The sequence below is a fragment of the Coregonus lavaretus genome, assembly GCF_964263955.1.
Source record: "Coregonus lavaretus genome assembly, chromosome: 26".
Taxonomy (NCBI): Eukaryota; Metazoa; Chordata; class Actinopteri; order Salmoniformes; family Salmonidae; genus Coregonus; species Coregonus lavaretus.
In genome coordinates this window covers 42,876,344-42,901,335 of record NC_140013.1, presented here as the reverse complement: position 1 = coordinate 42,901,335, position 24,992 = coordinate 42,876,344, and the positions used below count along the sequence as shown (strand labels likewise).

The 24,992-nt window shown below is 43.6% G+C and overlaps 1 protein-coding gene across 1 annotated transcript in view; it reads right to left on the bottom strand.

The window, feature by feature from the left end:
• prcp (prolylcarboxypeptidase (angiotensinase C)) overlaps positions 1–24,992 on the bottom strand; it is a 134,453-nt gene that overhangs the window by 105,179 nt on the left and 4,282 nt on the right. The window contains exons 2-5 of the mRNA XM_084143320.1: positions 18,398–18,538; positions 18,195–18,296; positions 17,886–18,067; positions 17,458–17,615 (exon numbers count right to left, since the gene is read on the bottom strand). Coding sequence (XP_083999446.1) covers positions 17,458–17,615; positions 17,886–18,067; positions 18,195–18,296; positions 18,398–18,538 — 583 coding nt within the window. The remainder of the gene's footprint in view (positions 1–17,457; positions 17,616–17,885; positions 18,068–18,194; positions 18,297–18,397; positions 18,539–24,992) is intronic.

Genomic DNA, 24,992 nt, shown 5'->3' with positions numbered 1-24,992 from the left:
CATGCAGACAGGCTAATTCATCCTACCACTTGCTATGTAGTTGTCATTCAGACAGGCTAATTCATCCTACCAGTTGCTGTGATGTTGTTATTCAGACAGGATACTTCATCCAACCAGTTGCTATGATGTTGTCATTCAGACAGGCTAATTCATCCTACCACTTGCTATGATGTTTTCATTCAGACAGGCTAATTCATCCTACCACTTGCTATGATGTTGTCATTCAGACAGGCTCATTCATCCTAACAGTTGCTGTGATGTTGTCATGCAGACAGGCTAATTCATCCTACCACTTGCTATGTAGTTGTCATTCAGACAGGCTAATTCATCCTACCACTTGCTACGATGTTGTCATTCAGACAAGCTCATTCATCCAACCAGTTGCTATGATGTTGTCATTCAAAGAAAGGCTAATTCATTCTACCAGTTGCTTTGATGTCATTCAGACAGGCTAATTTATCCTACCACTTGATATGATGTTGTCATTCAGACAGGCTAATTCATCCTACCACTTGCTATGAATTTGTCATTCAAACAAGCTAATTCAACCTACCAGTTGCTATGATGTTGTCATTCAGACAGGCTAATTCATCCTACCAGTTGCTGTGATGTTGTTATTCAGACAGGCTAATTCATCCTACCAGTTTTATGATGTTTTCATTCAGACAGGCTAATTCATCCTACCATTTGCTATGAAGTTGTCATTCAGACAGGCTAATTCATCCTACGACGTGCTATGATGTTGTCATTCAGACAGGCTAATTCATCCTACCAGTTGCTATGATGTTGTCATTCAGACAGGCTACTTCATCCTACCAGTTGCTATGAAGTTGTCATTCAGACAGGCTAATTCATCCTACGACGTGCTATGATGTTGTCATTCAGACAGGCTAATTCATCCTTCCAGTTGATGTGATGTTGTCATTCAGACAGGCTAATTCATCCTACCAGTTGCTATGATGTTGAAATTCAGACAGGCTAATTCATCCTACCACTTGCTATGATGTAATTCAGACAGGCTAATTCATCCTACCACTTGCTATGATGTTGTCATTCAGACAGGCTAATTAATCCTACCAGTTGCTATGATGTTGTCATTCAGACAGGCTAATTCATCCTACCAGTTGCTATGACGTTGTCATTCAGACAGGCCAATTCATCCAACCATTTGCTATGATGTTGTCATTCAGACAGGCACATTCATCCTACCAGTTGCTATGATGTTGTCATTCAGACAGGCTAATTCATCCTACCAGTTGCTGTGATGTTGTTATTCAGACAGGCTACTTCATCCAACCAGTTGCTATGATGTTGTCATTCAGACAGGCAAATTCATCCTACCAGTTGTTATGATGTTTTCATTCAGACAGGCTAATTCATCCTACCACTTGCTATGATGTTTTCATTCAGACAGGCTAATTCATCCTACCACTTGCTATGATGTTGTCATTCAGACAGGCTCATTCATCCTAACAGTTGCTGTGATGTTGTCATGCAGACAGGCTAATTCATCCTACCACTTGCTATGTAGTTGTCATTCAGACAGGCTAATTCATCCTACCACTTGCTACGATGTTGTCATTCAGACAAGCTCATTCATCCAACCAGTTGCTATGATGTTGTCATTCAAAGAAAGGCTAATTCATTCTACCAGTTGCTTTGATGTCATTCAGACAGGCTAATTTATCCTACCACTTGATATGATGTTGTCATTCAGACAGGCTAATTCATCCTACCACTTGCTATGAATTTGTCATTCAGACAAGCTAATTCAACCTACCAGTTGCTATGATGTTGTCATTCAGACAGGCTAATTCATCCTACCAGTTGCTGTGATGTTGTTATTCAGACAGGCTAATTCATCCTACCAGTTTTATGATGTTTTCATTCAGACAGGCTAATTCATCCTACCACTTGCTATGATGTTTTCATTCAGACAGGCTAATTCATCCTACCAGTTGCTATGATGTTGTCATTCAGACAGGCTACTTCATCCAACCAGTTGCTATGATGTTGTCATTCAGACAGGCGAATTCATCCTACCAGTTGTTATGATGTTTTCATTCAGACAGGCTAATTCATCCTACCACTTGCTATGATGTTTTCATTCAGACAGGCTAATTCATCCTACCAGTTGCTAAGACGTTGTCATTCAGACAGGCTAATTCATCCCACCAGTTGCTATGATGTTGTCATTCAGACAGGCTAATTCATCCTACCACTTGCTATGTAGTTGTCATTCAGACAGGCTAATTCATCCTACCACTTGCTATGATGTTGTCATTCAGACAGGCTCATTCATCCTACCAGTTGCTGTGATGTTGTCATGCAGACAGGCTAATTCATCCTACCACTTGCTATGTAGTTGTCATTCAGACAGGCTAATTCATCCTACCACTTGCTACGATGTTGTCATTCAGACAAGCTAATTCATCCAACCAGTTGCTATGATGTTGTCATTCAAAGAAAGGCTAATTCATTCTACCAGTTGCTTTGATGTCATTCAGACAGGCTAATTTATCCAACCACTTGATGTGATGTTGTCATTCAGACAGGCTAATTCATCCTACCACTTGCTATGCAGTTGTCATTCAGACAAGCTAATTCAACCTACCAGTTGCTATGATGTTTTCATTCAGACAGGCTAATTCATCCTACCACTTGCTATGATGTTGTCATTCAGACAGGCTAATTCATCCGACCAGTTGCTATGATGTTGTCATTCAGACATGTTAATTCATCCTATCACTTGCTATAATGTTGTCATTCAGACAGGCTAATTCATCCTACAAGTTGCTGTGATGTTGTCATTCAAAGACAGGCTAATTCATCCTACCAGTTGCTGTGATGTTGTCATTCAGACAGGCTAAATCATCCTACCAGTTGCTATGATGTTGAAATTCAGACAGGCTAATTTATCCTACCACTTGCTATGATGTTGTCATTCAATAACAGCCTAATTCATCCTACCACTTGCTATGAACAGGCTAAGTCATCCTACCAGTTGCTATGATGTTGTCATTCAGACAAGCTAATTCATCCTACCAGTTGCTATAATGTTGTCATTCAGACAGGCTAATTCATCCTACCAGTTGCTATGATGTTGTCATTCAGACAGGCTAATTCATCCTACCAGTTGCTATGAAGTTGTCATTCAGACAGGCTAATTCATCCTACGACGTGCTATGATGTTGTCATTCAGACAGGCTAATTCATCCTACCAGTTGCTATGATGTTGTCATTCAGACAGGTTAATTCATCCTATCACTTGCTATGATGTTTTCATTCAGACAGGCTAATTCATCCTACCAGTTGCTATGATGTTGTCATTCAGACAGGCTAATTCATCCTACCAGTTGCTATGATGTTGTCATTCAGACAGGCTAATTCATCCTACCAGTTGCTATGAAGTTGTCATTCAGAAAGGCTAATTAATCCAACCAGTTGCTATGATGTTGTCATTCAGACAGGCTAATTCATCCTACCACTTACTATGATGTTGTCAATCAGACAGGCTAATTCATCCAACCAGTTGCTATGATGTTGTCATTCAGACAGGCTCATTTATCCTATCATTCGTTATTATGTTGTCATTCAAAGACAGGCTAATACATCCTACCAGTTGCTTTGATGTTGTCATTCAGACAGGCTAATTCATCCTACCAGTTGCTATGATGTTGTCATTCAGACAGGCTAATTCATCCTTCCAGTTGATGTGATGTTGTCATTCAGACAGGCTAATTCATCCTACCAGTTGCTATGATGTTGAAATTCAGACAGGCTAATTCATCCTACCACTTGCTATGATGTAATTCAGACAGGCTAATTCATCCTACCACTTGCTATGATGTTGTCATTCAGACAGGCTAATTAATCCTACCAGTTGCTGTGATGTTGTCATTCAAAGACAGGCTAATTCATCCTACCAGTTGCTGTGATGTTGTCATTCTGACAGGCTAAATCATCCTACCAGTTGCTATGATGTTGAAATTCAGACAGGCTAATTTATCCTACCACTTGCTATGATGTTGTCATTCAATAACAGCCTAATTCATCCTACCACTTGCTATGAACAGGCTAAGTCATCCTACCAGTTGCTATGATGTTGTCATTCAGACAAGCTAATTCATCCTACCAGTTGCTATAATGTTGTCATTCAGACAGGCTAATTCATCCTACCAGTTGCTATGATGTTGTCATTCAGACAGGCTAATTCATCCTACCAGTTGCTATGAAGTTGTCATTCAGACAGGCTAATTCATCCTACGACGTGCTATGATGTTGTCATTCAGACAGGCTAATTCATCCTACCAGTTGCTATGACGTTGTCATTCAGACAGGTTAATTCATCCTATCACTTGCTATGATGTTGTCATTCAGACAGGCTAATTCATCCTACCAGTTGCTATGATGTTGTCATTCAGACAGGCTAATTCATCCTACGACGTGCTATGATGTTGTCATTCAGACAGGCTAATTCATCCTACCAGTTGCTATGACGTTGTCATTCAGACAGGTTAATTCATCCTACCACTTACTATGATGTTGTCAATCAGACAGGCTAATTCATCCAACCAGTTGCTATGATGTTGTCATTCAGACAGGCTAATTTATCCTATCATTCGTTATTATGTTGTCATTCAAAGACAGGCTAATACATCCTACCAGTTGCTTTGATGTTGTCATTCAGACAGGCTAATTCATCCTACCAGTTGCTATGATGCTGTCATTCAGACAGGCTAATTCATCCTACCACTTGCTATGAAGTTGTCATTCAGACAGGCTAATTCATCCTTCCAGTTGGTTGATGTGATGTTGTCATTCAGACAGGCTAATTCATCCTACCAGTTGCTATGATGTTGAAATTCAGACAGGCTAATTCATCCTACCACTTGCTATGATGTAATTCAGACAGGCTAATTCATCCTACCACTTGCTATGATGTTGTCATTCAGACAGGCTAATTAATCCTACCAGTTGCTATGATGTTGTCATTCAGACAGGCTAATTCATCCTACCAGTTGCTATGACGTTTTCATTCAGACAGGCCAATTCATCCAACCATTTGCTATGATGTTGTCATTCAGACAGGCACATTCATCCTACCAGTTGCTATGATGTTGTCATTGAGACAGGCTAATTTATCCTACCACTTGCTATGATGTTGTCATTCAATAACAGCCTAATTCATCCTACCACTTGCTATGAACAGGCTAATTCATCCTACCAGTTGCTATGATGTTGTCATTCAGACAGGCTAATTTATCCTACCAGTAGCTATGATGTTGTCATTCAGACAGGCTAATTTATCCTACCAGTAGCTATGATGTTGTCATTCAGACAAGCTAATTCATCCTACCACTTGCTATGATGTTCTCATTCAGACAGGCTAATTCATCCTACCAGTTGCTATGATGTTGTCATTCAGACACGCTAAATCATCCTACCACTTGCTATGTAGTTGTTATTCAGACAGGTTAATTCATCCTACCACTTGCTATGATGTTGTCATTCAGACAGGCTCATTCATCCTACCAGTTGCTGTGATGTTGTCATGCAGACAGGCTAATTCATCCTACCACTTGCTATGTAGTTGTCCTTCAGACAGGCTAATTCATCCTACCACTTGCTACGATGTTGTCATTCAGACAAGCTAATTCATCCAACCAGTTGCTATGATGTTGTCATTCAAAGAAAGGCTAATTCATTCTACCAGTTGCTTTGATGTCATTCAGACAGGCTAATTCAACCTACCAGTTGCTATGATGTTGTCATTCAGACAGGCTAATTCATCCTACCAGTTGTTATGATGTTTTCATTCAGACAGGCTAATTCATCCTACCACTTGCTATGATGTTTTCATTCAGACAGGCTAATTCATCCTACCAGTTGCTATGACGTTGTCATTCAGACAGGCTACTTCATCCAACCAGTTGCTATGATGTTGTCATTCAGACAGGCGAATTCATCCTACCAGTTGTTATTATGTTTTCATTCAGACAGGCTAATTCATCCTACCACTTGCTATGATGTTTTCATTCAGACAGGCTAATTCATCCTACCAGTTGCTATGACGTTGTCATTCAGACAGGCTAATTCATCCCACCAGTTGCTATGATGTTGTCATTCAGATAGGCTAATTCATCCTACCACTTGCTACGATGTTGTCATTCAGACAAGCTAATTCATCCAACCAGTTACTATGATGTCATTCAAAGAAAGGCTCATTCATTCTACCAGTTGCTTTGATGTCATTCAGACAGGCTAATTTATCCTACCACTTGATGTGATGTTGTCATTCAGACTGGCTAATTCATCCTACCACTTGCTATGAAGTTGTCATTCAGACAAGCTCATTCAACCTACCAGTTGCTATGATGTTTTCATTCAGACAGGCTAATTCATCCTACCACTTGCTATGATGTTTTCATTCAGACAGGCTAATTCATCCTACCAGTTGCTATGACGTTGTCATTCAGACAGGCTAATTCATCCCACCAGTTGCTATGATGTTGTCATTCAGACAGGCTAATTCATCCTACCACTTGCTATGATGTTGTCATTCAGACAGGCTCATTCATCCTACCAGTTGCTGTGATGTTGTCATGCAGACAGGCTAATTCATCCTACCACTTGCTATGTAGTTGTCATTCAGACAGGCTAATTCATCCTACCACTTGCTACGATGTTGTCATTCAGACAAGCTAATTCATCCTACCACTTGCTATGTAGTTGTCATTCAGACAGGCTAATTCATCCTACCACTTGCAACGATGTCATTCAGACAAGCTAATTCATCCAACCAGTTGCTATGATGTTGTCATTCAAAGAAAGGCTAATTTATTCTACCAGTTGCTTTGATGTCATTCAGACAGGCTAATTTATCCTACCACTTGATGTGATGTTGTCATTCAGACAAGCTAATTCAACCTACCAGTTGCTATGATGTTGTCATTCAGACAGGCTAATTCATCCTACCAGTTGCTATGAAGTTGTCATTCAGACAGGCTAATTCATCCTACGACGTGCTATGATGTTGTCATTCAGACAGGCTAATTCATCCTACCACTTGCTATGATGTAATTCAGACAGGCTAATTCATCCTACCACTTGCTATGATGTTGTCATTCAGACAGGCTAATTAATCCTACCAGTTGCTGTGATGTTGTCATTCAAAGACAGGCTAATTCATCCTACCAGTTGCTGTGATGTTGTCATTCAGGCAGGCTAAATCATCCTACCAGTTGCTATGATGTTGAAATTCAGACAGGCTAATTTATCCTACCACTTGCTATGATGTTGTCATTCAATAACAGCCTAATTCATCCTACCACTTGCTATGAACAGGCTAAGTCATCCTACCAGTTGCTATGATGTTGTCATTCAGACAAGCTAATTCATCCTACCAGTTGCTATAATGTTGTCATTCAGACAGGCTAATTCATCCTACCAGTTGCTATGATGTTGTCATTCAGACAGGCTAATTCATCCTACCAGTTGCTATGAAGTTGTCATTCAGACAGGCTAATTCATCCTACGACGTGCTATGATGTTGTCATTCAGACAGGCTAATTCATCCTACCAGTTGCTATGACGTTGTCATTCAGACAGGTTAATTCATCCTATCACTTGCTATGATGTTTTCATTCAGACAGGCTAATTCATCCTACCAGTTGCTATGATGTTGTCATTCAGACAGGCTAATTCATCCTACCAGTTGCTATGATGTTGTCATTCAGACAGGCTAATTCATCCTACCAGTTGCTATGAAGTTGTCATTCAGAAAGGCTAATTAATCCAACCAGTTGCTATGATGTTGTCATTCAGACAGGGTAATTCATCCTACCACTTACTATGATGTTGTCAATCAGACAGGCTAATTCATCCAACCAGTTGCTATGATGTTGTCATTCAGACAGGCTAATTTATCCTATCATTCGTTATTATGTTGTCATTCAAAGACAGGCTAATACATCCTACCAGTTGCTTTGATGTTGTCATTCAGACAGGCTAATTCATCCTACCAGTTGCTATGATGCTGTCATTCAGACAGGCTAATTCATCCTACCACTTGCTATGAAGTTGTCATTCAGACAGGCTAATTCATCCTTCCAGTTGATGTGATGTTGTCATTCAGACAGGCTAATTCATCCTACCAGTTGCTATGATGTTGAAATTCAGACAGGCTAATTCATCCTACCACTTGCTATGATGTAATTCAGACAGGCTAATTCATCCTACCACTTGCTATGATGTTGTCATTCAGACAGGCTAATTAATCCTACCAGTTGCTATGATGTTGTCATTCAGACAGGCTAATTCATCCTACCAGTTGCTATGACGTTGTCATTCAGACAGGCCAATTCATCCAACCATTTGCTATGATGTTGTCATTCAGACAGGCACATTCATCCTACCAGTTGCTATGATGTTGTCATTGAGACAGGCTAATTTATCCTACCACTTGCTATGATGTTGTCATTCAATAACAGCCTAATTCATCCTACCACTTGCTATGAACAGGCTAATTCATCCTACCAGTTGCTATGATGTTGTCATTCAGACAGGCTAATTTATCCTACCAGTAGCTATGATGTTGTCATTCAGACAGGCTAATTTATCCTACCAGTAGCTATGATGTTGTCATTCAGACAAGCTAATTCATCCTACCACTTGCTATGATGTTCTCATTCAGACAGGCTAATTCATCCTACCAGTTGCTATGATGTTGTCATTCAGACACGCTAAATCATCCTACCACTTGCTATGTAGTTGTTATTCAGACAGGTTAATTCATCCTACCACTTGCTATGATGTTGTCATTCAGACAGGCTCATTCATCCTACCAGTTGCTGTGATGTTGTCATGCAGACAGGCTAATTCATCCTACCACTTGCTATGTAGTTGTCCTTCAGACAGGCTAATTCATCCTACCACTTGCTACGATGTTGTCATTCAGACAAGCTAATTCATCCAACCAGTTGCTATGATGTTGTCATTCAAAGAAAGGCTAATTCATTCTACCAGTTGCTTTGATGTCATTCAGACAGGCTAATTCAACCTACCAGTTGCTATGATGTTGTCATTCAGACAGGCTAATTCATCCTACCAGTTGTTATGATGTTTTCATTCAGACAGGCTAATTCATCCTACCAGTTGCTATGATGTTTTCATTCAGACAGGCTAATTCATCCTACCAGTTGCTATGACGTTGTCATTCAGACAGGCTAATTCATCCCACCAGTTGCTATGATGTTGTCATTCAGACAGGCTAATTCATCCTACCACTTGCTACGATGTTGTCATTCAGACAAGCTAATTCATCCAACCAGTTGCTATGATGTCATTCAAAGAAAGGCTCATTCATTCTACCAGTTGCTTTTATGTCATTCAGACAGGCTAATTTATCCTACCACTTGATGTGATGTTGTCATTCAGACTGGCTAATTCATCCTACCACTTGCTATGAAGTTGTCATTCAGACAAGCTCATTCAACCTACCAGTTGCTATGATGTTTTCATTCAGACAGGCTAATTCATCCTACCACTTGCTATGATGTTTTCATTCAGACAGGCTAATTCATCCTACCAGTTGCTATGACGTTGTCATTCAGACAGGCTAATTCATCCCACCAGTTGCTATGATGTTGTCATTCAGACAGGCTAATTCATCCTACCACTTGCTATGATGTTGTCATTCAGACAGGCTCATTCATCCTACCAGTTGCTGTGATGTTGTCATGCAGACAGGCTAATTCATCCTACCACTTGCTATGTAGTTGTCATTCAGACAGGCTAATTCATCCTACCACTTGCTACGATGTTGTCATTCAGACAAGCTAATTCATCCTACCACTTGCTATGTAGTTGTCATTCAGACAGGCTAATTCATCCTACCACTTGCAACGATGTCATTCAGACAAGCTAATTCATCCAACCAGTTGCTATGATGTTGTCATTCAAAAAAAGGCTAATTTATTCTACCAGTTGCTTTGATGTCATTCAGACAGGCTAATTTATCCTACCACTTGATGTGATGTTGTCATTCAGACAAGCTAATTCAACCTACCAGTTGCTAAGATGTTGTCATTCAGACAGGCTAATTCATCCTACCAGTTGCTGTGATGTTGTTATTCAGACAGGCTAATTCATCCTACCAGTTGTTATGATGTTTTCATTCAGACAGGCTAATTCATCCTACCACTTGCCATGATGTTTTCATTCAGACAGGCTAATTCATCCTACCAGTTGCTATGACGTTGTCATTCAGACAGGCTAATTCATCCCACCAGTTGCTATGATGTTGTCATTCAGACAGGCTAATTCATCCTACCACTTGCTATGTAGTTGTCATTCAGACAGGCTAATTCATCCTACCACTTGCTATGATGTTGTCATTCAGACAGGCTCATTCATCCTACCAGTTGCTGTGATGTTGTCATGCAGACAGGCTAATTCATCCTACCACTTGCTATGTAGTTGTCATTCAGACAAGCTAATTCATCCTACCACTTGCTATGTAGTTGTCATTCAGACAGGCTAATTCATCCTACCACTTGCAACGATGTCATTCAGACAAGCTAATTCATCCAACCAGTTGCTATGATGTTGTCATTCAAAGAAAGGCTAATTCATTCTACCAGTTGCTTTGATGTCATTCAGACAGGCTAATTTATCCTACCACTTGATGTGATGTTGTAATTCAGACAAGCTAATTCAACCTACCAGTTGCTATGATGTTGTCATTCAGACAGGCTAATTCATCCTACCAGTTGCTGTGATGTTGTTATTCAGACAGGCTAATTCATCCTACCAGTTGTTATGATGTTTTCATTCAGACAGGCTAATTCATCCTACCACTTGCTATGATGTTTTCATTCAGACAGGCTAATTTATCCTACCAGTTGCTATGACGTTGTCATTCAGACAGGCTACTTCATCCAACCAGTTGCTATGATGTTGTCATTGAGACAGGCTAATGTATCCTACCACTTGCTATGATGTTGTCATTCAATAACAGCCTAATTCATCCTACCACTTGCTATGAACAGGCTAATTCATCCTACCAGTTGCTATGATGTTGTTATTCAGACAGGCTAATTCATCCTACCAGTTGCTATGCTGTAATTCAGACAGGCAAATTCATCCTACCAGTTGCTGTGATGCTGTCATTCAGACAGGCTAATTCATCCTACCACTTGCTATGTAGTTGTCATTCAGACAGGCTAATTCATCCTACCACTTGCTATGATGTTGTCATTCAGACAGGCTCATTATTCCTACCAGTTGCTGTGATGTCATTCAGACAGGCTAATTCATCCTACCACTTGCTATGTAGTTGTCATTCAGACAGGCTAATTCATCCTACCACTTGCTACGATGTTGTCATTCAGACAGGCTAATTCATCCAACCAGTTGCTATGATGTTGTCATTCAGACAGGCTAATTTATATTACCAGTTGCTATGATGTTGTCATTCAGACAGGCTAATTCATCCTACCACTTGCTATGTAGTTGTCATTCAGACAGGCTAATTCATCCTACCACTTGCTATGATGTTGTCATTCAGACAGGCTAATTCATCCCACCAGTTGCTATGATGTTGTCATTCAGACAGGCTAATTCATCCTACCACTTGCTATGTAGTTGTCATTCAGACAGGCTAATTCATCCTACCACTTGCTATGATGTTGTCATTCAGACAGGCTCATTCATCCTACCAGTTGCTGTGATGTTGTCATGCAGACAGGCTAATTCATCCTACCACTTGCTATGTAGTTGTCATTCAGACAGGCTAATTCATCCTACCACTTGCTACGATGTTGTCATTCAGACAAGCTAATTCATCCAACCAGTTGCTATGATGTTGTCATTCAAAGAAAGGCTAATTCATTCTACCAGTTGCTTTGATGTCATTCAGACAGGCTAATTCATCCTACCACTTGATGTGATGTTGTCATTCAGACTGGCTAATTCATCCTACCACCTGCTATGAAGTTGTCATTCAGACAAGCTAATTCAACCTACCAGTTGCTATGATGTTGTCATTGAGACAGGCTAATTCATCCTACCAGTTGCTGTGATGTTGTTATTCAGACAGGCTAATTCATCCTACCAATTGTTATGATGTTTTCATTCAGACAGGCTAATTCATCCTACCACTTGCTATGATGTTTTCAGTCAGACAGGCTAATTCATCCCACCAGTTGCTATGATGTTGTCATTCAGACAGGCTAATTCATCCTACCACTTGCTATGTAGTTGTCATTCAGACAGGCTAATTCATCCTACCACTTGCTATGATGTCATTCAGACAGGCTCATTCATCCTACCAGTTGCTGTGATGTTGTCATGCAGACAGGCTAATTCATCCTACCACTTGCTATGTAGTTGTCATTCAGACAGGCTAATTCATCCTACCACTTGCTACGATGTTGTCATTCACACAAGCTAATTCATCCTACCACTTGCTATGTAGTTGTCATTCAAAGAAAGGCTAATTCATCCTACCACTTGCTATGAAGTTGTCATTCAGACAAGCTCATTCAACCTACCAGTTGCTATGATGTTTTCATTCAGACAGGCTAATTCATCCTACCACTTGCTATGATGTTTTCATTCAGACAGGCTAATTCATCCTACCAGTTGCTATGACGTTGTCATTCAGACAGGCTAATTCATCCCACCAGTTGCTATGATGTTGTCATTCAGACAGGCTAATTCATCCTACCACTTGCTATGTAGTTGTCATTCAGACAGGCTAATTCATCCTACCACTTGCTATGATGTCATTCAGACAGGCTCATTCATCCTACCAGTTGCTGTGATGTTGTCATGCAGACAGGCTAATTCATCCTACCACTTGCTATGTAGTTGTCATTCAGACAGGCTAATTCATCCTACCACTTGCTACGATGTTGTCATTCACACAAGCTAATTCATCCTACCACTTGCTATGTAGTTGTCATTCAAAGAAAGGCTAATTCATCCTACCACTTGCTATGAAGTTGTCATTCAGACAAGCTCATTCAACCTACCAGTTGCTATGATGTTTTCATTCAGACAGGCTAATTCATCCTACCACTTGCTATGATGTTTTCATTCAGACAGGCTAATTCATCCTACCAGTTGCTATGACGTTGTCATTCAGACAGGCTAATTCATCCCACCAGTTGCTATGATGTTGTCATTCAGACAGGCTAATTCATCCTACCACTTGCTATGTAGTTGTCATTCAGACAGGCTAATTCATCCTACCACTTGCTATGATGTTGTCATTCAGACAGGCTCATTCATCCTACCAGTTGCTGTGATGTTGTCATGCAGACAGGCTAATTCATCCTACCACTTGCTATGTAGTTGTCATTCAGACAGGCTAATTCATCCTACCACTTGCTACGATGTTGTCATTCAGACAGGCTAATTCATCCTACCACTTGCAACGATGTCATTCAGACAAGCTAATTCATCCAACCAGTTGCTATGATGTTGTCATTCAAAGAAAGGCTAATTCATTCTACCAGTTGCTTTGATGTCATTCAGACAGGCTAATTTATCCAACCACTTGATGTGATGTTGTCATTCAGACAGGCTAATTAATCCAACCAGTTGCTATGATGTTGTCATTCAGACAGGCTAATTCATCCTACCACTTGCTATGAAGTTGTCATTCAGACAAGCTAATTCAACCTACCAGTTGCTATGATGTTGTCATTCAGACCGGCTAATTCATCCTACCAGTTGCTATGATGTTGTCATTCAGACAGGCTACTTCATCCAACCAGTTGCTATGATGTTGTCATTCAGACAGGCGAATTCATCCTACCAGTTGCTATGATGTTGTCATTGAGACAGGCTAATGTATCCTACCACTTGCTATGATGTTGTCATTCAATAACAGCCTAATTCATCCTACCACTTGCTATGAACAGGCTAATTCATCCTACCAGTTGCTATGATGTTGTTATTCAGACAGGCTAATTTATCCTACCAGTTGCTATGCTGTCATTCAGACAGGCTAATTGATCCTACCAGTTGCTGTGATGTTGTCATTCAGACAGGCTAATTCATCCTACCACTTGCTATGTAGTTGTCATTCAGACAGGCTAATTCATCCTACCACTTGCTATGATGTTGTCATTCAGACAGGCTCATTCATCCTACCAGTTGCTGTGATGTTGTCATTCAGACAGGCTAATTCATCCTACCACTTGCTATGTAGTTGTCATTCAGACAGGCTAATTCATCCTACCACTTGCTACGATGTTGTCATTCAGACAGGCTAATTCATCCAACCAGTTGCTATGATGTTGTCATTCAGACAGGCACATTTATTTTACCAGTTGCTATGATGTTGTCATTCAGACAGGCTAATTCATCCTACCACTTGCTATGTAGTTGTCATTCAGACAGGCTAATTCATCCTACCACTTGCTATGATGTTGTCGTTCAGACAGGCTAATTCATCCCACCAGTTGCTATGATGTTGTCATTCAGACAGGCTAATTCATCCTACCACTTGCTATATAGTTGTCATTCAGACAGGCTAATTCATCCTACCACTTGCTATGATGTTGTCATTCAGACAGGCTCATTCATCCTACCAGTTGCTGTGATGTTGTCATTCAGACAGGCTCATTCATCCTACCAGTTGCTATGTAGTTGTCATTCAGACATGTTAATTCATCCTACCACTTGCTACGATGTTGTCATTCAGACAGGCTAATTCATCCAACCAGATGCTATGATGTTGTCATTCAAAGAAAGGCTAATTCATTCTACCAGTTGCTTTGATGTCATTCAGACAGGCTAATTTATCCTACCACTTGATGTGATGTTGTCATTCAGACAGGCTAATTCATCCTACCACTTGCTATGATGTTTTCATTCAGACAGGCTAATTCATCCAACCAGTTGCTATGATGTTGTCATTCAGACAGGCTAATTCATCCTATCAGTTGCTATGATGTTGTCATTCAAAAACAGGCTAATTCATCCTACCAGTTGCTGTGATGTTGTCATTCAGACAGGCTAATTCATCCAACCAGTTGCTATGATGTCATTCAAAGAAAGGCTAATGTCACGCTCTGGCTCCGGGACTGTGTATTTTGAGCCAGGGTGTGTTCATTTGGTTGTGTTGTATTTGGTTGTGTTTTATTGTTTGGTCGTGTGACTCCCAATCAGTGGTAACGAGTGTCAGCTGTCGGCTCGTTATCTCTGATTGGGAGCCATATTTAAACTGTCAGTGTTCACCTTAGTGTTGTGGGTTTTTGTTCCTTGTCAGTCATTGTAACGGAGGACTTCACGTTTCGTCATTGTTTTCGTGTTTCGGCTTTAATTTAATAAAGTCATGTTCACCTTCAACGCTGCGCATTGGTCCTCCTCATTAGACGATCGGGACAGAAAAACCCACCAAGATGGGACCAAGCAGCGTGTCCAGGAGCCGTCGCCAGGGAGATCCCTCACAGATCTCCTTCGCCTCCTGGACTGGGTCAAGCCGAGTGAGGAGGAGAAGGGCTTGACACTATGGCAGAAGGGCGAGAGGCTGGCGAGCAATATGGAGACCTGGTCCACGGGTAGGAGAGACGCCCCGAAAATTTTTAGGGGGGGGCTCACGACGTCGGACCAGCAGGAGGCCGCGATAGAGCGGCCCAGTGGGTTGCCGGAGAAGGCCGCCGGGTTACGGGGGCCACTGGTCGAAGAGGGGATGGAGGAAGTAGAGGCACGGCGAGAGGTACTGGCGTGTGTTGCCAGTCCGGTCCGGCCCGTTCCAGATCCCGGTGTAGGACCAGTGGTGTGTGTCCCCAGTACAGTCCGGCCCATCCAAGCTTCCCGCACCAAGCCAGTGGTGTGCGTCGTCAGCCCGGCTCTGCCCGTGCCTGCTCTCCGCATCAAGCCTGTGGTGCGTCTCGTCAGCCCGGCTCTGCCCGTTCCTGCTCTCCGCACCAGGTCTGTGGTGCACGTCGCCAGCCCAGTCCGGCCCATTCCTGCTACTCGCACCAAGCCAAGGGTGCGAGTCGTCAGCCGGATTCAGCCCATTCCTGCTACTCGCACCAAGCCAAGGGTGCGAGTCGTCAGCCGGATTCAGCCCATTCCTGCTACTCGCACCAAGCCAAGGGTGCGAGTCGTCAGCCGGATTCAGCCCATTCCTGCTACTCGCACCAAGCCAGGGATGCGAGTCTTCAGCCTGGTGAGGCCTGTTCCGGCTCCACGCACCATGCAAAGGGTGCGTATCGTCTGCCAGGTCCGGTCCATTCCTGCCTCACGCGCCAAGCCAGGGGTGCGCGTCGGCAGTCCTGATCCAGCTAACTGGGTCAGATCGGACTGGGGACACTGCGGGGGGATTGTAGTAGGGTGGTGGTCAAGCCCGGAGCCGGAGCCGCCTCCGAGGAGCAATACCCACCCAGCCCTTCCCTATTTGGGGTGTAGGCGCGGTCGGAGTCCGCGCCTTTAGGGGGGGGTACTGTCACGCTCTGGCTCCGGGACTGTGTATTTTGAGCCAGGGTGTGTTCATTTGGTTGTGTTGTATTTGGTTGTGTTTTATTGTTTGGTCGTGTGACTCCCAATCAGTGGTAACGAGTGTCAGCTGTCGGCTCGTTATCTCTGATTGGGAGCCATATTTAAACTGTCAGTGTTCACCTTAGTGTTGTGGGTTTTTGTTCCTTGTCAGTCATTGTAACGGAGGACTTCACGTTTCGTCATTGTTTTCGTGTTTCGGCTTTAATTTAATAAAGTCATGTTCACCTTCAACGCTGCGCATTGGTCCTCCTCATTAGACGATCGTGACAGCTAATTCATTCTACCAGTTGCTTTGATGTCATTCAGACAGGCTAATTCATCCTACCACTTGCTATGATGTTGTTATTCAGACAGGCTAATTCATCCTACCACTTGCTATGTAGTTGTTATTCAGACAGGCTAATTCATCCTACCACTTGCTACGATGTTTTCATTCAGACAAGCTAATTCTTCCAACCAGTTGCTATGATGTTGTCATTCAAAGAAAGGCTAATTCATTCTACCAGTTGCTTTGATGTCATTCAGACAGGCTAATTTATCCTACCACTTGATATGATGTTTTCATTCAGACAGGCTAATTCATCCTACCACTTGCTATGATGTTTTCATTCAGACAGGCTAATTCATCCAACCAGTTGCTATGATGTTGTCATTCAGACAGGCTAATTCATCCTATCAGTTGCTATGATGTTGTCATTCAAAAACAGGCTAATTCATCCTACCAGTTGCTGTGATGTTGTCATTCAGACAGGCTAATTCATCCTACCACTTGCTATGATGTTGTCATTCAGACAGGCTAATTCATCCTACCGGTTGCTATGATGTTGTCATTCAGACAGGCTAATTCATCCTACCAGTTGCTATGATGTCATTCAGACAGGCTAATTCATCCTACCGGTTGCTGTGATGTTGTCATTCAGACAGGCTAATTCATCCTACCGGTTGCTGTGATGTTGTCGATGGCCTTCCAGGACCTCCTGATGTTAACGTCACAGTTCAGTCCACTCCTGGCGAAGTCCTGGGTGACTATCTTATAGAAGTCTCCACAAGGAACCATGTCAGGGAACTGCCATATGGGAGCAGAGGCAGCCAGAGCTCTGGAATACACATAGAGACAGTTACAACACATTATTAGCCACACATTTCTGCACTTTACAACTACATTTAGGGGGTATTTATCTCTTAAAAAATACAAAAAGAGGCATGAACACAGCTCCTTATAGCACCTTCTTGTAATAGTGACGTTTCGGTCTGAGTTAGATTTTCATCAGGTCAAATAGCACCCTATACCCTATAAAGCACTATATACAAAAATAGGGCATTGAGACCCGTACAGTATCCATTGAGACCCGTACAGTATCTCTTACCCAACAACAACATTAGGGTATTTCATTCTCATCCAGGCAGAGAGCATCCCTCCGTAGGACCCTCCGATGGCGATCACAGGACTGAGCTGAGCTCCAGGCACCGTCCTCTTCAGTTCTCGGATCAGCACAGAGAAGTCAGCTAGTGCCTGCTCCGACGTCAGATAGTTCAGGTGCTTGGTGTCCTGTTCGTGAAGACAAAAAAAGGATGTTTAAAGAATGTTGTCGCTCAACATGTAATAAACCAACGCATAATTATTTTAAAAAACGCTATACCATGTGTGTGTGTGCAAAGGCATGACGGTAATTTACACTGTAAGAGTCTTGTCCAAACGGCAGGGACTCTCCATAGTAGCGGTGTTCAGCGAACACCAACATGGCTCCCAGTTCCTCTGCAACGTCCCACATGAAACCCTACAGCCAAAACTACAAGTAAGGCTAAATATTCCAATGAATGACGCAAGACATACTGTATAGATCAATGCATTACAGAACAGAGAGGTGGTTATTATTACAGTGTTATTGCAGAACCAGGTAATATCTCCTTCGTTGCCGGTGTAGAACAGGATAGGCCCTCCCTTCAGATGCCAGTGGTCATTATTAACCAGGTATCTCTGCTTAAAGGTGCCATCCTCCAGGAAACCAAAGTGATCAATCTGTAGGGACAGAGAAACACATCAGATACAAAACATGACTGAAGCCATTTTAGGTGTTACTGAAGCCGTGTCTTTTGAAAAACCATGACGAAATCAAACCCCAGTCTCTAATATGACATGTTGCTCCTTTAAATCAAACCCAGTCTCTAATATGACATGTTGCTCCTTTAAATCAAACCCAGTCTCTAATATGACATGTTGCTCCTTTAAATCAAACCCAGTCTCTAATATGACATGTTGCTCCTTTAAATCAAACCCAGTCTCTAATATGACATGTTGCTCCTTTAAATCAAACCCAGTCTCTAATATGACATGTTGCTCCTTTAAATCAAACCCAGTCTCTAATATGACATGTTGCTCCTTTAAATCAAACCCAGTCTCTAATATGACATGTTGCTCCTTTAAATCAAACCCAGTCTCTAATATGACATGTTGCTCCTTTAAATCAAACCCAGTCCCTAATATGACATGTTGCTCCTTTAAATCAAACCCAGTCTCTAATATGACATGTTGCTCCTTTAAATCAAACCCAGTCTCTAATATGACATGTTGCTCCTTTAAATCAAACCCAGTCCCTAATATGACATGTTGCTCCTTTAAATCAAACCCAGTCTCTAATATGACATGTTGCTCCTTTAAATCAAACCCAGTCTCTAATATGACATGTTGCTCCTTTAAATCAAACCCAGTCTCTAATATGACATGTTGCTCCTTTAAAATCAAACCCAGTCTTCAACTTGGGCCAGTATCGCAGGGAAGCAGTCCAGAGCTACAAGAGCTTTGAATTCTTCAGACCGGACAATGAGGAGGCCATGCAGATACGCAGGTAAGAGATTCCTCAGGTTTGAGGGGTTGCTCTATCTACCTCATTGTCTGAACCGTTAACGTTAGGTAGCAAGTGGCTACTGTGCTTGAAATTTAGCTAGCTTGTTGCTACCTGGTTAGCTACTAGTAAACAATAGCTGGAACGACCGAGCGAACAGACGCGAACTGGCTGAGTCAATTCAGTGGCTAGCTTTGCACTTGGCTAGCTAACAGTAGCTGCTAGGGGTAAGTCATAACCTACATTTGTGTTTTGTTTTTTACATATTGATAGCCCGAGTCGTTCAAGGAATTCGGGACATGGGTGACTAGTTAACGTTAGTTTGGCTCTCTCTGTGTGTTCGTGCCGTGAAAGGAGGGGTTCTTCTTTGTCTGAAAGCAATGGCTAGCTAGTTTGCTAACTATTCTATCTAACTAACTGGCTGAATAAGTTGACGACGGACTCGCTCAAGCTGTCGGGACTAACCCACAACGTTAGACACGGACACGAACGATCTGCTTGCGTGTTGATACACTGGTGGTTTGTTGTGGCCGAGTATTGGCGCTAAACCGTGTTGTTGGAGTCCGGCATGCTAGCTGGCTGTGGCGTCTTATGACTAGGTGCCCGGACGATTTTCACGGAATAATACTGCACCTAGTTAGCTAGCTGAATAAACTAAGTTAGTCTATTCCTAGAAAACATTGAACCGCTGTAGTTTACAACAATTATAGTTTCTGAGGTGGAAGTTGGGAGAGTTATATTTGGGAGTTGTGGTGAGGGAGGCCCCGCTCTCTCCTTTCCCAGATGTTTAGTTCATTTCATTCCGATCTCCTCTGCATTATTGTAGCCATCTGCTGCAGCCTGTCAACTATGCCTCTGTCTATCCCTGTTCTCTCCTCTCCGCACAGGCTACACAAACGCCTCACACCGCGTGGCTGCTGCCTCTCTAATCTGGTGGTCCCTGCACGCACCACCCACGTGGAGTTCCAGGTCTCAGGCAGCCTCTGGAACTGCCGTTCTGCTGCCAACAAGGCAGAGTTCATCTCAGCCTATGCTACCCTCCAGTCCCTCGACTTCTTGGCGCTGACGGAAACATGGATTACCACTGAAAACACTGCTACTCCTACTGCCCTCTCCTCGCCTGACCATGTGTTCTCGCATACCCCGAGAGCATCTGGTCAGCGGGGTGGTGGCACAGGAATCCTCATCTCTCCCAAGTGGACATTCTCAATTTTTCCCCTGACCCATCTGTCTATCTCCTCATTTGAATTCCATGCTGTCACAGTCACTAGCCCATTTAAGCTTAATATCCTTGTCATCTATCGCCCTCCAGGTTCCCTTGGAGAGTTCATCAATGAGCTTGACGCCTTGATAAGTTCCTTTCCTGAGGATGGCTCACCCCTCACAGTTCTGGGGGATTTCAACCTCCCTACGTCTACATTTGACTCATTTCTCTCTGCCTCCTTCTTTCCACTCCTCTCCTCTTTTGACCTCACCCTCTCACCGTCCCCCCCTACTCACAAGGCAGGCAATACGCTTGACCTCATCTTTACTAGATGCTGTTCTTCTACTAATCTCACTGCAACTCCCCTCCAAGTCTCCGACCACTACTTTGTATCCTTTTCTCTCTCCCTCTCCTCCAACACTACTCACTCTGCCCCTACACAGATGGTAATGCGCCGTCGCAACCTTCGCTCTCTCCCGCTACTCTCTCCTCTTCCATCCTATCATCTCTTCCCTCTGCTCAATCCTTCTCCCTCCAATCTCCTGATTCTGCCTCCTCAACCCTCCTCTCCTCCCTTTCTGCATCCTTTGACTCTCTATGTCCCCTATCCTCCCGGCCGGCTCGGTCCTCCCCTCCAGCTCCGTGGCTTGATGACTCATTGCGAGCTCACAGAACAGAGCTCCGGGCAGCTGAGCGGAAATGGAAGAAAACTAGACTCCCTGCGGACCTGGCATCTTTTCACTCCCTCCTCTCTACATTTTCTTCATCTGTTTCTGCTGCTAAGGCCACTTTCTACCACTCTAAATTCCAAGCATCTGCCTCTAACCCTAGGAAGCTCTTTGCCACATTCTCCTCCCTGCTGAATTCCCCCCCCCCACACATTCTCCTCCCTGCTGAATCCTTCCCCCCCCCCCCCTCCCTCTCTGTGGATGACTTCGTCAACCATTTTGAAAAGAAGGTTGACGACATCCGATCCTCGTTTGTTAAGTCAAATGACACTGCTGGTCCTGCTCACACTGCCCTACCCTATGCTTTGACTTCTTTCTCCCCTCTCTCTCCAGATAAAATCTTGCGACTTGTGACGGCAACCTGCCCGCTTGACCCTATCCCCTCCTCTCTTCTCCAGACCATCTCCGGTGACCTTCTCCCTTACCTCACCTCGCTGATCAACTCATCCTTGACCGCTGGCTATGTCCCTTCCGTCTACAAGAGAGCGAGAGTTGCACCCCTTCTCAAAAAACCAACACTCGATCCCTCTGATGTCAACAACTACAGACTAGTATCCCTTCTTTCTTTTCTCTCCAAAACTATTGAGCATGCCGTCTTTAGCCAACTCTCTTGCTATCTCTCTCAGAATGACCTTCTTGATCCAAACCAGTCAGGTTTAAAGACTGGTCATTCAACTGAGACTGCTCTTCTCTGTGTCACGGAGGCTCCCCGCACTGCTAAAGCTAACTCTCGCTCCTCTTGTCCTTCTAGACCTGTCTGCTGCCTTTGATACTGTGAACCATCAGATCCTCCTCTCCACCCTCTCCGAGCTGGGCATCACCGGCGCGGCTCACTCTTGGATTGCGTCCTACCTGACCGGTCGCTCCTACCAAGTGGCGTGGCGAGAAGCTGTCTCTGCACCACGTGCTCTCACCACTGGTGTCCCCCAGGGCTCAGTTCTAGGCCCTCTCCTATTCTCGCTATACACCAAGTCACTTGGCTCTGTCATATCCTCACATGGCCTCTCCTATCATTGCTACGCTGACGACACACAACTAATCTTCTCCTTTCCCCCTTCTGATAACCAGGTGGCGAATCGCATCTCTGCATGTCTGGCAGACATATCAGTATGGATGACGGATCACCACCTCAAGCTGAACCTTGGCAAGACGGAGCTGCTCTTCCTCCCGGGGAAGGACTGCCTGTTCCATGATCTCGCCATCACGGTTGACAACTCCGTTGTGTCCTCCTCCCAGAGTGCGAAGAGCCTTGGCGTCACCCTGGACAACACCCTGTCGTTCTCCGCTAACATCAAGGCGGTGACCCGATCCTGTAGGTTCATGCTCTACAATATTCGGAGAGTACGACCCTGCCTTACACAGGAAGCGGCACAGGTCCTAATCCAGGCACTTGTCATCTCCCGTCTGGATTACTGCAACTCGCTGTTGGCTGGGCTCCCTGCCTGTGCCATTAAACCCCTACAACTCATCCAGAATGCCGCAGCCTGTCTGGTGTTCAACCTTCCCAAGTTCTCTCACGTCACCCCGCTCCTCCGCACACTCCACTGGCTTCCAGTTGAAGCTTGCATCTGCTACAAGACCATGGTGCTTGCCTACGGAGCTGTGAGGGGAACGGCACCTCCGTACCTTCAGGCTCTGATCAGTCCCTACACCCAAACGAGGGCATTGCGTTCATCCACCTCTGGCCTGCTGGCTCCCCTACCTCTGCGGAAGCATAGTTCCCGCTCAGCCCAGTCAAAACTGTTCGCTGCTCTGGCACCCCAATGGTGGAACAAGCTCCCTCAAGACGCCAGGACAGCGGAGTCACTCACCACCTTCCGGAGACATTTGAAACCCCACCTCTTTAAGGAATACCTGGGATAGGATAAAGTAATCCTTCTACCCCCCTCTTACCCCAACCCACCCACCCCCCAAAAAAAAAAAAAAAAACATTGTAAAGTGGTTATCCCACTGGCTATAAGGTGAATGCACCTATTTGTAAGTCGCTCTGGATAAGAGCGTCTGCTAAATGACGTAAATGTAAATGTAATATGACATGTTGCTCCTTTAAATCAAACCCAGTCTCTAACATGACATGTTGCTCCTTTAAATCAAACCTAGTCTCTAATATGACATGTTGCTCCTTTAAATCAAACCTAGTCTCTAATTTGACATGTTGCTCCTTTAAATCAAACCCAGTCTCTAATATGACATGTTGCTCCTTTAAATCAAACCCAGTCTCTAATATGACATGTTGCTCCTTTAAATCAAACCTAGTCTCTAATATGACATGTTGCTCCTTTAAATCAAACCCAGTCTCTAATATGACATGTTGCTCCTTTAAATCAAACCCAGTGTCTAAGACATTCATATTTAGCTTGAGATGAGAATAAATCTAATCAATGTGTTACAAATCCATTTAAAAGTCTCTGAAATTAACTCTAAATCGAGCCAGTTAAAATGTGGCCCTGATTTCAAGTGCCAATGGAAACTGGGCTTCAGCAGGCTGTCAAGCTGAGAACCAATGGTTATCCTCAGACAGACACATTGTAAAGGTTCCAGTTCTCCTCAGACAGACACATTCTAAAGGTTCCAGTTCTCCTCAGACAGACACCTTGTAAAAGGTTCCAGTTCTCCTCAGACAGACACCTTGTAAAAGGTTCCAGTTCTCCTCAGACAGACACCTTCTAAAGGTTCCAGTTCTCCTCAGACAGACACCTTGTAAAGGTTCCAGTTCTCCTCAGACAGACACCTTGTAAAAGGTTCCAGTTCTCCTCAGACAGACACCTTCTAAAGGTTCCAGTTATCCTCAGACAGACACCTTGTAAAGGTTCCAGTTATCCTCAGACAGACACCTTGTAAAGGTTCCAGTTATCCTCAGACAGACACCTTGTAAAGGTTCCAGTTCTCCTCAGACACCTTGTAAAGGTTCCAGTTCTGCTCAGACACCTTGTAAAGGTTCCAGTTCTCCTCAGACACCTTGTAAAGGTTCCAGTTCTCCTCAGACACCTTGTAAAGGTTCCAGTTCTGCTCAGACACCTTGTAAAGGTTCCAGTTCTCCTCAGACACCTTGTAAAGGTTCCAGTTCTCCTCAGACACCTTGTAAAGGTTCCAGTTCTCCTCAGACACCTTGTAAAGGTTCCAGTTCTCCTCAGACACCTTGTAAAGGTTCCAGTTCTCCTCAGACACCTTCTATAGGTTCCAGTTAGACTACTAGAGTAGATGTGAGAGACAGTACAGTAGCACCATCTCCAGAGGGTGGCCACTGTCCCTCCAACCTGCCCCTGCGGTGGGGTGTGATCTTTGTGGCTCTGGCCTGCTGCCATACACTACTTTGTACTGTGCAGTGAGTCCGTGACAACACCAATGCAGGACGCTAGGATAATTAGCCTCAATTTGTATTAAAACCCAGAGAGAGACAGTTCCAGGGATGCCACATTAGTTCCACTAGCACAACTGCCTCCCAAATGGAACCCTCTTCCCTATTCAGTGCACTACGCCATTTGGGACGTACCCTCTCTCCAGCCTAATGCCACCGCTGTGTGGCTACAGAGGAGTTGTCCCCCCTACTTGAAACCTACCCAACACTTGATAAAGAATGTTTTTGTTGTGTTTGCACCCTCTCTCTCTCTCTCTCTCTCTCTCACTCTCTCCCTTCCCAGCGGCTACAAAAGGAGCCACCAATTTTATGAGCCAATGACAGGGAAAAGATTTCAGCCC